This window comes from Gallinula chloropus (assembly GCF_964237585.1).
Source record: "Gallinula chloropus genome assembly, chromosome: 14".
In the NCBI taxonomy this organism is placed as follows: domain Eukaryota; kingdom Metazoa; phylum Chordata; class Aves; order Gruiformes; family Rallidae; genus Gallinula; species Gallinula chloropus.
In genome coordinates, this window is record NC_140099.1 from 16,645,433 (window position 1) to 16,660,963 (window position 15,531).

General features: G+C 38.3%; 1 protein-coding gene across 1 annotated transcript in view; it reads right to left on the bottom strand.

Annotated features, from left to right (window-relative positions):
- PPP4R3A (protein phosphatase 4 regulatory subunit 3A) overlaps positions 1–15,531 on the bottom strand; it is a 44,634-nt gene that overhangs the window by 14,380 nt on the left and 14,723 nt on the right. Inside the window, exons 3-4 of the mRNA XM_084270410.1 lie at positions 10,095–10,193; positions 7,060–7,677 (exon numbers count right to left, since the gene is read on the bottom strand). Of these exons, the coding sequence (XP_084126536.1) occupies positions 7,060–7,677; positions 10,095–10,193 (717 nt within the window). The remainder of the gene's footprint in view (positions 1–7,059; positions 7,678–10,094; positions 10,194–15,531) is intronic.

The following is a 15,531-nucleotide window of genomic DNA, read 5'->3' on the forward strand; positions in this document are numbered from 1 at the left end:
GGCATGATACGTTTTCTAATGTTTAACTTACTAGACATTACAGGTAACATAACTAACCCACAGGAGAGATACTGACAAACATGTTTACTGTAATAAAACCAAACCCAAGCAAACCAAAACCAAACCATAAAATCCAGTTCTTTTGAAGAACACGCAAGTTATCATCCATGATAAGCAATGCACTTAAAAGGCCAAGCAGTTTCCTTCCATTTATCTTTTTGCTATTTTAATAAAGCTGTAAAATTGATTTATTAAAACTTTTGAGAAGTTGCATGCTTATCCCCAATGAGAACAGTATTGTCCAAAGAATCCAGGGGTTTTTTTCCAAGTCACAATGCTGGAGAAGAGGATTCCCCTGCACTGCTGGTGACACGTGGGTCTGTTTTACAACCCACTGCAGAGCCCCAGAAACAGAGGTGACAGGGGAGGCTGCACCTCCAGCACTGCATGCCAGAAGACCGCTGCAGGTCCTTGCAGGCAGGAAGGCACAGACAGGACCCCAGCTCTGCTCTCCTACATCCTTGATCTCCTGGATCCTACCATATCCTTGCGCAGTTCAAGATGCATCAATCTGCTGTGCAGAAGGCCAACCCAGTGACCCTGTTACTGGGCTTGCAGACATTTGGGACTTGTAAAGGGAACTTCCTAACACTGGGAAGTGATCTATGTCAATGTCAGCATTGACAGTGTTTCCTGGAAGAATTCACAGATGTTAAGTATGTAACCATTTTTCCTCCCTCCACATATACACTATAATGAATTATTTTACAGTTCTATATTAAATATAATATTGAAACGCTTCTCACACCATCTCTTCTCTCAAACTCCATAAACTACATTGTATTTTCACATTAATAGGATTATGTGAAATCTGCAAGCCTCAGAACAACCAGGACCTGTTTAAAATCAGATGAATTAAGATGGATCTGAGTGATTCAAAACACCCCACCCTTACACAGATAACACACAGTAAACAGCAGTTATTCCAAGAAAACAAAAACAACTTACTACTAACTTCACAGCTATGTCTTAGCCCTGAAATGTGTTAAGGCTCCATCTCATTCCAGATGCTTAATGAAAGGAAGACAGGTTATTATTGATGGGAAAAATCCCAGCCCTGACATCTACAGAAGAACTGTGAATGCAACAAACATTCTTAAAACACAGTTTTACATCTCAAGCTGTAACATTCCTGACAAAGGCAGCACATCTAAAGATGCATTCCTACCAGAACCTAGGGAAAGGCAGAGTTCACATATTTTAGAAGTCACAAAGCACCAACACTGAGTGCCAGAATTACACAAGCTGAAGTGTTTTCTGGGCTTTTTCCAACTTGCAAAAATCCCCCAAAACACATCTCTGAAGTGAAGACATTCCAAATGCATAGTTCTTTGCAGTATCTGGCCTCTTCACACAGACCAAGTATCAAAACCCATTTGGATCTATCTTAGAAGCTATACCAGTCACATCCATTTAAAAAAACCCAAATCAAACAAAACCAAAAAAACTTCAGCTGCAAATGACACTTTATGGGGTAATTGTAGAATCCAGCCATTTTCTCCATGCACAGAAACTATTAACTGTGCAGTACATAAACTATGCATATACCAAACACTAAGTATATTCATTTATGCTTTTGCAAGATCTAAGTAGATGGCCCTAGGATTTAATACCTTTCACAGTTCATGAAGATAAAATTAAGCCAGGCCATCTACTCACTGAATCATTTATAACTTTAAAAACTGAGAAAACCCAGAAACAAAGCAGGATTACAAAGAAGACGCTATTTACATTTGTGATTCAACCTTCAGAGAAGCCCTTCTCCTCCAGGAAGGCAGTTAAAAAGCTTCCTTCAAAAGCAGGCCTCTCTTACTAAAGTTTAATTAACTTTCAGTGATCAGATACTTCATGTGTGTGATTACAGATAAATGATGAAAACATCCCTGTCTCAGAAAAAAATCCAAGACACTCAATAACACCTAAGCTGGAAGAAGAGTACATTAATTTTGCACAGGAATAACATTTCAGCCCAGAAAATGGAGATTTCCCAAGATGTTATCAGCAAACAGAGAATTACACCTTCAAACATGCATTCCTTCCTGCTACCATGCCAGAAGATTTCACAGTTTAAAATGTTTCAATCTCTTTTATCTCAGACTGCCTCTCCACCACACCCACAGCAGCAGGATCCACCTGATCACATTTGGAGTTTCTGTATGCCCTGAAATGAAAATGCTAGTCTCAGAAATCATCAGCATGCAACACTTGCAAATTTCTCACTAAGTAATCTCCCTTTTTGTGGGGAAAAGTGGCATCTTTTTACACTTTATTGCAAGGTAAACTTTGCTGAAAGTACATCTCCAGAGTTATTCCTGAGCCAACTATTGCAAGCAGCAGACTGGCAGGACACGTTCCAGTGCTAAAATACTTGGGCAGAGCTACCAGGGTGCACTGATACAATCCTTCCTTTAAAACTACAGAGAATCACATTTACATCTTGTGGTTCTGTTAAGAATAAGTAGGTATCTGTAAAACCACTTTAAAAAATATTAAAAACATCCTATTGTTATATATAAATCCAGTAACATACAGGCTTACCTAAATGCCTACAATTGTTTAGTTACTGAAAAGGGGGATAGGGACTAACAGTAATACAATTTCTGTATTTTAAAAAGTTGATTTACCAGTTCAGTAATGCCATATGATCACCGCTGTACTATGCACATGAATTATTTTAAGATATATCCAATTCTCCCCTTACACTTTCCGGAAAATAAATGACTCCAAAGTCTAAATGCACACACTCAAAAGTAATCCTAACAATATTCTGTATTCTGGAAGATAAAAATACCACAGGATCTTGCTGGCAAAAAGAATATGCCAGTGAGAAAGGAGGGAGAGGATGGGAGGAAACAGTGTTTGCTTACTCTATGGCGCAGTTTTGCAAGTTTTTTGTTTTTAAGAACTAGTTAATAATACAGAGGGAAAGAACTGGTGGCCTCCAGTGTGAATGTTAGCATATGTTTTCAAAATTGCAAAAGAGCGTCATACAAAGTAAGAAACACCACTTACCTGTCCCACCCCCACTCTCAAAACTTGGGAAACTCCATGTCTCAGCAAGGTTTCCTGGCGGCTATGACATCTCAAGACTACAACAGGCTGGAGCCCAAGCAGTAAGAGCATATTAGGAGGGGCTGTAATTGGAAAAAAATGTTATATACCTATTTCATATCTTATATATAGTGAATCATAACAACTGTAACTGAGTGGGTTTCCAGAGTAGTTAATTCTGTAAACTGAAAATGCTGGTATTGTGGGTTTACTATCCAGCATGAGCAACGGTATCTAGTTAAGCAAGATCTTCACTAGTTACCTAAAATGACAAATCTTGGACAACTGAATCACAAATAAACTAACTTCCATTTCTCAGAAAAGCCCATCAGTTTAAGCATTTTTATAAAGATTATGGGAAGGTTAAACTTAATGAAAAAGGAATACTTGAAGAGCCAAAAGTGACCCATTCTCTATTTTCGGTTTTACCACAAAATGGGCAAAATTTATTTATCTACCAAAGAAAGCAAAATCATGGAAGCAGCTATCTTCCATGACTACAGAATTATCAATTTTAAGACACTCAAAATCTCCCCTAATAAAGCCGGAATTCTTAAGCATTAGCATATTTGCAGAATTGATGAGTTTAAATTTAAACACTGACCTTAAATGTCTGTGACCTTTAATGACCTTAACTGTTCTACCTTTACACCAAAACCGTAAATAAGACACTGTTAATTCTGAGTAAAATCACCTGGCCTAGCAAAAAGCACAAGGCACCATCTGCACCTTGACACCAAAACCTTAAATAAGACACTGTTAATTCTGAGTAAAATCACCTGGCCTAGCAAAAAGCACAAGGCACCATCTGCACAGCGTCTTGTACAGACTTCTAGTCACTTCTTTGTAACCAAGGTATGGCTGAGCTAACTTGAGATGAGGGTATTGCCAAGTGCCTGACATGAAAAGCACTCTTAAGAGCTCATCTTGTTCTAGTGGTGGAGGTAAGAGTTTTTCTTGTCTTCTCCTTCACAGCTAATGAGAGAGGAAAGAACAGCATAGAAAACAACTCAGCTGCACATGCAACAGTCACTGTATGTTATGGGATACCAGCTGCTCAGGGGGGTTACTTTTCATCTGAAAAGTAAAATTATGTAAAAAGTTGTTTTGTCACATGGTCAGCGTCCAGGAGAGACAACCTGAAGTCAACAGCAGCAGCACAAGACCCTGTATTGTGCATCAACTAAGAGCTTAAGACACAACCGTGACTCCCAATAAACTACCATGCAGCACACCAGAAACTCTTCAATAATGACTTATAAAAGAAACAGCTTCTCAAGTATATACATAAAGTTAGTGAGCATCAGGACCTATTACAATCTAAACAAATGAATGCCAGGAACTCCAATTACAGCCAATGTTTAACCTTCCATGAAAAAGCACACACTCGTGAAGCACTGTTACATGACCAGCTACAGAAACATATGTTAGGCTGGAAGAAATTCCTTAAGAATTAGTTGTAGAAGTGAAATCAACAAAAACAGTCTTTTAATTTTGTTCTCTCTTCTGCCTGAAGAAATGAAAAGGAACACTATCAAACATTTTACACATGTATTGTGGGAATCAGGGGTGGGGAAAGTAAAAGGGAAAACAAAACTTTAGGGACAAGTGATTACAGAAAAGTGCAACTCTGACATATTGCTCTATAGTTAAATGTATAAATAAATGCCTGGCAAGTAGGTTTAAACCTTGACATAAACCTACACTGTGAGAACTTGAAAAACCAAGCAAGCAAGCAAGCAAGCAAAGCAGCCTTTTAATCTCTTAGAAATGCAATGGGCATATAATTTGTGATAATGTCTTCTAATCCCCTCAAAACCAAAAACTTACCATCATCGAGTAAGTCCCAACATTCTTATTTATAAACTCAGGGAGCTCCTCCTCAATGCTATAGGATGCTCCTGTGAAAGGACTAGGAAATGCAATATAGCACAGGACATATTTTCTTCATTGTGAGCTCTTGGCTCCTCAGAGCACTTGTACAATTTGAAATATTGAAATAGTTATGTAATGGTCATTCTCCTGGCTCCAGCACACAGGGAGCATGCTTTATTCTCAACCACAGACAACAGCAACAGCAGTGAAGATAAGGTTCAGAAACATGTGGTCACACAACAAACCAAAATCAGACTCTTGCCTCTATTTTATCTGTAAGCTGCGACAAACAAGTTCCACAACCACATTAAGCCTTTATACTATAACCCAAACTCCCCCTACACCTATTAACATAACACAGGTTGTAAGAGACAGAACATGGGAATAATTTCCCATTTCTGATTAATATCAGCCACTAGTTCTCCATCAAGTCACTTCAGGATTTCTGGCAGACAGTCCTTAATGATTTTGCAATATCAGGTCCCCTTTCTCCTTGTCCAGTTTGCTTTTCAAAGTTCCAGATCCCTCTCAGAATCAGCCACTCACACCCAGACTCCTGAATAATTTTTCCCATCTCCTCCTCAAACCAAAAGTGTACCATCCTCAGGATGCTGCTTATAGCACCCCTTGCAGAGAGGTCAGGATATTTTAGAGACACTAGTCATACTGGATATGCAACGTGAAACCCCTTAACTAAATCTCTTTGAGCACTCTCTCTCTCCCAGTCAGGTTTGTAAGCTTTCTCAAACCGGCCATTCCAAAATGCTACAGCCTTCTGACTGTTTCAGATACGCATTTGCAACGTTGTTTATCAAGGACATGCATACAAACATAAAAAGTCTGGTTCAGTTGGGCTTAAGCTGGGTTCCAGTACTGAAGATGCCCCAGGTGGTTCCACCAAGCCTCCATCAGCTGCTCCAGAAAGTGATGATCTACCCACAAGGTACACACCTCAGCTGCTAGGGCTGGGTGACGTCCTGCACATCTGGCTGCTTATCAAATACTCCAAGCACAGACATGATACAGCTCCAAGAGAGTGAATTAAATAATGTCTGTATTCTGATCAACTAAGTGTGGTGAATGAAAAGTCAGGAGGCCTAGTTTTGACAATGACTTTCTGTATGAGCTTGTAAACGCAATTTTCCCTCTCCCTTGCTGTATTTTCCCAGGTGCACTCTGAGATTCAATGGAAGATACATATGATTAAGGTAAATGGTAGCATCTAGCACTTTATCAATTTCTCCAGATCAGACAGCAACCACAAAGATAGTGGCTACTCATTTATTAAATGTTAGGAGAGTTAAGATAATGATCATTCACTTCTACAAACCAAAATACATGTGCTGTAACACTTTGCTTAGTTAAAAGCTTTAGTAAGAGATGTGCCACCTATTTCTATACCATTCAGGAAATTCATGGGTTGGTGCAGAATACTTATGACATTTAGGTCAGATGTCTAAAGCATCATATAATCTCTTTACGTTTGCAGTAACATATTTATCATGAAAAACTGGTAATTCCAAGCAGTATTATTTAGGGACTTTTAAGACCAAGTAAGAAAACATTCAAGCACCTAGGGCAATGTTATGTTCTGAACCTGTACTTTCCAAACAACTGATCTCATTTTCTTCAAAATTAGAAACAGTTAGATGCTGGTATGAGATTATATTTGTGAAATGTAGGTGTTTTTTTTTTCATCATAACATGACAAAAATTATCCTTAGCAGTCCCAAAACACAAAAAGAAAAAACAAACCCAAACACAACCCCCTCCTAACAAAATCAATCCTTCAAAACGCAGACAGCCCTACTCATTCCAAACAACCATATTAGCCATCTACATGTCTGCTCCATTTAGATCAGCCACAGAGAGTCTAGTCCAACATCTGAAATTTAAGCACATATATTTAACCGCTCAGTACTCAAATCCACACCTTTTATGTCATCCTTCAAAACGGCTTTCAGATTTGCAGAAGTGAAAGTTCCACTGAAACACATCAATCTTTCCAAGAAAATTTATCCAACTTTGTCTGCCCAAGTGCAAATAGACAGATGGTGGAATTCTGAGGCTTACCTGTAACATACCGACAATTTCCACTTTATTAAAAAAGATGAAAGAATGAAGTGTTGATAGCATATTTTCCTCAAAAACTGAGGGAGTGGGTAGGACCATATCTTGAATATACTGTACTCTGTACGTCTGATGTATTTTTTGCTTCAGCTCTGGATCAGATATAGGAATCACCTCTTTAAATTTTGCCGTTTTAGTCAGAAATTCCCTGTGTTTCCGTGACTGCGATAAAGACGGGTCATATTCTAGGCATCCGATTACGTCCATTATACATTCCTCAGAAAACATGACTTCAAAAAGTGCAGTTCTGTTCAAAAGAAAGATTCCCTTGATAATTTCATACAAGTGGTGTAGTCCTTCAATGTTCTCCAAGTCTTCGCACACATGAAAAATTTCTAAGAGCTTCTTAATGTAGCCCTCATTTTCCAGCGCCAGCGCGAGCTTCTCCCGACGCAATGGCGAAGGCAGTGAAGACGCCACAAGTTCTGCAATCTCTTCGAGTCGACTCAGCTCACAGGATGGCAGTTCCAGACCTGGGGATGACATGTCATCGAAACGTTCTTCCTCAGATTCATCGACGAGGTCCTGAGTAATATCGACAGAAGGGTCTTTGCCTTGAACCTACAAAACGTGTTCAAGAAAGTGGAGTTTAACGTTTCCTGCTACACTTTAATGCTTTTTAAAAATACCGTTTCAAAAGTCACACACTTTTTCTTTGCATGGCCAAAATAGAAGTGCAAATGTCAGTCTGTCAGTGAGTACAAGTGGTTTGGGAAATAAGAGATGGTAAAAAGATTTCTCCAAACAGAAGGCTTCACAAAATTATTTGTACATTAGATATTTGCTTCGTTTTCTATAAAAAGAAGAATTAAGACAAATATACATTTTCCAAGTAATTCAAATAAAAAGGAAATTAATAATTACTCATAGGGACAACAACTTTTTAATAGACAACTGAACTAAACTATTTGTTTCTAGTCTTAATTCTCTGCAGTCAGATTTGCCAATGCAAACCAGTATAATATTACTGCAATGATAGCTTTAAAAAATTATCTATAGGCTATTTAAATGCTCCTGATGCTTTTCAAAGCCTCTGCTACTTCAAACAGAGGAGAGAGGCCAGTCTTGTTAATTTGTTGGTTTTAGTTCTGGACAGCTGTGTGTCTTAATCTGCTACTATGCACTTTCTAAATACTCAGCAGAGGCACAGAATCCCCTCTTAAGAACAGAAAACCCCCAACCTGTATTAACTAAAGAGTAGTGGAAATGTGGAGCTGTCAGAAAAACAAGGAGCAGGATATGCAAAGACGTCTTTAGAGACACAACAAGGAAAGTACAAATCAGTGGGAAAAAAAGAGAGACAGATGCTTGGGCACTAGAGGGTTTCATGTTTTATGACATCTTAATTGTAGACTCAACTACAAGGTTCACTATGTCAAATCCAGAAAGGCATGACTGTGTAGAATGGCAGAAGGTACTGCTCTTTTTGATCTTGAAAATTAGCAAAAACAAATCTGGGGGAAATAACTCTTCATGGGTAACAGCAAGCCTATACTTAGATTAAAAATCAGAACACTGTTAAATCCCACATACTGTTATGTTTATACATCAGCAATCATTTCCAGTCTAAGTGGTATAAAAGTTTTCCTTTCAGAAAGAAAAGTTTTCCTTTGAATGATTGAGGAAGCTTAAGATCTTTAAAATACACTAGACACAAATACAATAGGATGGACTCAAACCAGGATGTAAAGACACTGGTTTCTTAGAAAAATATTAGATCTTTACATGAGGCCAAGGAAGCTGAGCTTCTTATCTGGGTGTTTCCCAAGAACACAATTTCCCCTTTCCCCCATTGTTTCTGTCCCCAACTTTTGGTCCTTTGACTGCTAAAGTTCCTGGAAATGTTTCTGTACTTATTTACATAAGTTTCTGTACTTATTTACATAAGTGGTAAACTGTTGAAAAGCCTCGTTCCTAAGAAAGGACTGGTCTATACACATGCAGTTATGAAAACAGATTTCTTGTGCTTTATTTCTGAAATCAGTGAGAACAAACTCAAAAGACAGAATGGAGACCTAGATCTTCAAAAACAGAAAGAGAGACCACAGAGGGAATCAGAAAAATTTAGAGAAATCCTACCTAATGTAGTATAGAAATTCAGAAATTTGTAATGCTTGGAATGGAAGAAAAAAACCCAAAGGAGAACTGGCAAACTGAACCAAGAGCAGTGAATATGCTGACTAAACTCTATTTGTCAATAGCTAATACCTGACCAAATGCTATCCCGAAGCAATACTGATTCAGTGACCACACAGTCACGCCGTTGTGATGGGAAAACAGAACAAGTTAATTAGTACATTTTAAAATACATACATACTATATATAAACTCCTTGATTTCTTTGAACTGTAAGAATTACAGCTTTAAGGTGATAATACAGGGACAGAGCTGTCTCCTACTTCAACTATCAATCTTTCACACCGACAATCAACAGAAACATAGTCACATTTACACAGAAAAAAGTTCTGTTCAGAAACTCGACAGCCTCCTAATCTGAAAGAGAATTAGATAAGAGAAGAATGAGAAACACAGAACAGAGAATATGAATAAGATACAGTTAAATCCATGACAAATACATTATAATCACATACATTCTCTCTACAATAAAACTATGGACAGGTAACCATTTCTCTTCTGGCCAACCTGGAAAGTTAATTATGAAATTAATTGGTATGAAACTTTTTAAGCATTCATTTTGAGCTAAATTTCCTTGGGTGATTTCCTAAAAAAATTATGTTAAGAAAAATAAGACCAGAAAATGCTCTAAAAAAAACCCAAGCACAATTTAACTTCCTATCAAATTTCTGGAGAAAGGATAGTCTTTAAACTCAAACATGCAAAATTTGGGAGAGGTCGCTACGATGACAGTTTTTAATTTTTATCTACTGTGCTCAGATTCACATCTTAGAACAGCCTAAAAATTCCAAATGTAAACATTAATATGATTTAGGTGTTTCAATCTTGTATTATCAAACTTACCTGACATATTTTTTCCCATATTTCATCACAACCTGCTTTTTCTTGAAAGCTAAGTGCCAAATCATAATTTTCAGCTTCAGACCACACAATCAAGGTATCCTTTAAAGAGAGGAAGAGTATTTTCAGGCAATATATTTCAAATTTTACAAACACAAATAGTGTTTAAAGAGTAGAATTTCAAAATAAAACCAGCTTGACGCTTGATTATTACAGGACAATATTACAGTATAAATGTAATCATCTTAACTTTGTAAGATTTTATAATTCTGAGATTCTTAGGATTAAAAACATTTCTGTATAAATAAGAAAGCTCCAGAAAGATATTGAAAGTTTTAGTTCTTAATTCATATAATACTACAAATCTCAAAAAGGTTGATCTAGAATACATACTTCTACCTCAGCGCATCATCTGATAACATACTGGAACAAAAGCAACAGGTTTTTGTTTGGTTTTTAAATCTGTTTCACACAAAGCAACACATCTTTTGAAGGAACAATGAATAGAGTTTTTATTTTCTTGGGCCCCAGAAAACACCATGCACAGAACAGCTGCTTAAAAAGCCGCCCCAAGATGTCTACAAACTTTAACAGAGACTTGAATATGCACACAGTTAGCTGCCTAAGACTATCCATACTTACTACAATGAACAACACACATTATTACTCATTCCAAACTACAATTCTGGCAAGTTGATTTGCCCTAGATTTCTAGATTTTGAAACTGTGCTTAGATGTGTTTACTACCCAGACACTTAAGCTCTCTCAGCTAGTTACTAAAATAGTTCAGGAGTTTATCAGAGCCCTCGTACTGCAGGGAAATAACAATGTATGGAAGTGGAAGCTGATGCTGCAAACAGCCAATATCGCACACTGACAAGGTATCTGATGCAGTGCTTTACAGGGAGTTTACTAAGTAACTTACTTTAAAAGAAAAAGTGAGGAAAAAATAATTTGCATTATTTACATATTGGATGAAGTTTTATTTTAACTCTCGTGTTTTCCTGTAACAGCTACCTGAAATACAGCCACGTTAAATAATGTAACCTATGAAAACGCATTATTCCAGGTAAGGGCTAAAACACACATTTACCTTTTCTACCTATATTTCAATGAGAACCATAAAATAAGAGTATGTTTGCTTCATTAAGTACAGATTTTGCTTATAGTGATTATTTCTAAATGCATTAATTGTAAATATTTTTGAAAGCACTAGAAGCTGCCAGATATTTCTAAAGTTTATTAATCCAGCTTAATTTATTTCAAATATTAAAAGGAATATTGATGATAAAGAGAAATATTACATTTAGATTTCAATATCCACTTACTAGAAAACTCCTTAAACTAAACTATCATCTACATTGCATGATCAGGTCCATTAGGATTCAGTCAAGCGATACAATACAATCAATTTGCCATTACCAGAGCAGCTATACTGCTTCAGAGGCACTACTGGCTTTACCTTGCAAATGGCAAATAGTTTACCTTTTCCTTTTCCAAAGGGTTGAGGAAGAGGTGGTACACAGAAGAAAGGGATTTAGGAAGACCACCTCCAAAATACAAAAGGAAGAAGAAAGTCACAATTAATAGCTTATTCTCTGTAAGACAGGTCACAGTGCAAATACTCTGGTAATAACAGATTGACAGTACCTAGTACTGCTGACTCCTACAGAGTAAGAAAAGTAACAGCTTACAAAAATTTAGAAAGGGATTTTTTTTAACCATCTTTTAAAAGCAGTGTGTACCTTACTGCAGTACTCATTGTATGTATCAGGTTCAAAATCTAATACAATAATCTCTATAATTAGTATTTATACTGCAGTCATTTTCAAGGTCACTGTCTCATCAGCTTCCAACTGAGCAGCGCTTATTTCATTAAAAAACCCCAAACCAAACACTAAAGGAGACCCTAGCAGAACTTGCAACACTTCTATCTAATTACATTTCCTTGTAATTGAAAGCAGTTAGATTTCTAAGCAAGCCATTTCCAAAAGAAGATCAAAATGTATTTTCTTCTCTTGAAAGGACGTGACTAACAAATAGGGAAATGACTAAAACACCACAAATAAGGACAGTGTTATTTACATTAACTGTGGCAAGCTGAGTAAACAAAAGCTCTGAGTCTGTGAATAAAACCCAGCATTGGACCAAGCCAACCAGGTCTGTCTGTCTGCTTTCTTGGGGAGAGAAGGAAAGGAAGGAGGCAGGCAGGCACAGGAAAAATAAAGGGAAGACACAGAGGTAAATCTACTTCTGAAAATGATAATCACAGAAGTACAAAAGTGCATTTGGCCATAATATAGGAAAAGTTCTTGTTAAAAAGATGATCTATCATCATATATGGAAGTTCAGACAGTATTTTTTTTACCTCTTTACATTCTGATGATTTTTTTTTTGGAAAACAAAACAGAAACTGCTGAAAAATTATTTGTGCAGCAGATCAATAATCTTCTAGTTTGGTTTATTAATATTATGAAATTATTTTCCAAGTGCCAAGATTATAAATTTCAAATTATTATTTAACTCTTGTCTTATCACATAAGGTGGTACTATGAGGGTGGTGAGGAGCTGGCACAGGCTGCCCAGGGAGGCTGTGGCTGCCCCCTCCCTGGCAGTGTTGAAGGCCAGGTTGGATGGGGCTTTGGGCAGCCTGGGCTAGTGGAGGGTGGCCCTGCCCACGGGAGGGGGGTTGGGACTAGATGGGCTTTGAGGTGTCTTCCAACCCAAACCAGTGTGTAGTTCTATGATTTCATGGTATAGGTTCATATCAGTGTCAATATATCAACTGGTACTCCCCAGATCTTTTTTAACAGAGGATTTTTTTTACATCCTTTCTTAGCTTAAAGAGCTTTTTAATGGAGAACATGAAACAACGTGAGAAAAAAAGCACTTTACTCTTTAGAAAATTTAATTTTCTTAATCCTACAAAGCTTCTAATAATCAAAAAAAGCAGCAGTACAAGACATACATGTAGGGAGAAGTGACTGAAGGAAATTTTAGATGTCACTAAAGTTAAAGTAACATTAATAAAAGTCTACTTTCTGCTTGTTTTATTTAAAGGAGTCTTTCCATGCGTTTGATTTGAAGTTTCCTCAAGTGTAATCTGAATCCACAAAGTACTCTGGATCTCCCAGCTGTGGAACAGGCCAATCTCTTGCTTTCAAATGCCAAACATTACTTCTTGCAACTTCAAAAAGCAACTGATTTCTTAACATCTCTTTCATTTCAAGAGAAAATATGAGTGTGAATACACTTAGTAATAGTAGCTACTGGTTACAGAGGTAAAGAGATGAGTCTTGCACATTACCCCTCTATGAGCATAAATCCGCTGATTCATAAAACTAGTTCTGGCTCTGAACTGTATCTTTTTTGCAGTATGTGCAAAGTATCAGTCTCTAGACAAGAAACTGTATGACTGGACCAAACATCTAAAATATGTTACCTAGCTGGTCACTAAGAACAATAAATATGTGAACTGAGTATAAAATTATTGCTACTGTGTGAACTGAGACAGAAACAGGGGCAATTATTTCATCACTGAAGGCTTTTGTACCTAGGGCTCTGGAAGCAGCCTAGCATTGCAGCTTCTCACATCTTGCAGGGTGTATCCGACTCCTTCACAACACAATAACCAGGAAACTACTTTTGCAGTGTTCACAATCATATACTAAGTTTAAAAATAATTTTCTGCTTTGCAAAAAAAAAATAAATTGCAGCAGTGTCAGTTGGATGTGGCATCACTACCTTCTGCCATACAAAATTCATCATCTCCCTAAGACCAATTATATAAATGCATTCTTATCAAGATACAGCCTGGGGCAAAACTTCTTCAGAGCAGTGTCAGGCAGCTCTCTGCTGCCTGTCTCATGGTTGGTGGCATCAAGACCACACAGACCAAGTTCTGGTTAGTTAGAGGTATTCAAGGAAGCACTACTGTGTGCTACAGGTTTACTTGAGACTTCATTCCTAAGAAGCTAAACTTCAAAAATACTACTACAATAGTTTAAGCCAGCAAGCAGCAGCTTACTACCTACAATTTCTCCTCACTTCTTGAAATTATTGCCAAAAGGCTTACTTTCCTTAACAGAAACATCGCTGATTGCACACTCTTAGTCCCAAGCACTTGCCGTAACACAAGAAGTCATGTTTTTATTGGACATTACATCAGTTTTATTTAACTATTAACAAGCTGAATAGCAGGTGTGATGTACAGCATTCATACAGTCTCCAAAGCAAGCCCTGGGTTTTCATAAAGAAGAATTTCAGAGCAACTAGTACTTAGCATATGATTCTGCTGTAAAACTGATTTAAATTTATCACATCAGTAAAAAAAAATCTTAAAGATGACTGTTATTGTTTGACATTGACCTCTCACCGGTGTTCAAATCCATGGAGAATAAGTGTCTTCTTCTCTGCAGCTCCAACATATCCACCTGGCATCCCTATGATATTTAGGCTACTCCCACAATCATAGAATGGCATGGGTTGGAAGGGATCCCAAGGATCATAGAGCTTCAACCCCCCTGCTACAGGCAGGGACATCAACCTCCAGGCCTGGAGCTACACAAGGCTGACCAGGGCCCCAGCCAACCTGGCCTTGAACACCCCCAGGGACGGGGCACCCACCACCTCTCTAGGCAGCCTGTTCCAGCCCCTCACCACTCTCTGTAACAAACTTCCACCTACTATCCATTTAAACCTTCCTTCCTTTAGCTTTAATCCATTGCCCCTTGTCCTGCCATTGTCTACCCTTTTGAAAAGCTGAATCCCCTCCTGTTTGTATGTTCCCTTCAGGTACTAGAAAGCTGCAGTGATGTCCCCCCACAGCCTTCTCTTCTCCAGGCTGAACCAGCCCAGCTCACTCAGCCTCTCTGCGTAGGGCAGGTGCTCCAGCCCTCTAATCATCTTTGTGGCTCCTCTGACCCCTCTCCAACAGTCCCACACCTTTCTTGCATTGGGGGCCCCAGCTCTGGACACAGGACTCCAGATGGGGCCTCACGAGAGCAGAGTAGAGGGGGACAATCCCCTCCCTGTCCCTGCTGGCCACCCCTCTTCTGGTGGAGCCCAGGATGTGGTGGGGGACTGTGTCAAAGGCCTTGCACAAGTCCAGGTAGATGACATCGGTCGCCTTCCCTTTATCTCCCGATGCTGTCACTCCATCATAGAAGGTCACCAGATTGGTGAGGCACGACCTTCCCTTGGTGAAGCCGTGCTGGCTGTCCTGGATCACCCGTTCATCCACAATGACATAACATTGTAGTGATCCCCTAAATTCAGCAAGTTTTTCATAAATTCTTGCATTCTGTGTAAAAAGCAAATTAATCTCTTCCTACAGTCCTGGCCCACAGTGGAAGTCCAACAGAGGAAGGTTATTTCTTTCCCTCTTGGACTGCCTGACTGCTAGTCTTCCTATCTAAGCCCTTACATTGTTTATGGTTAC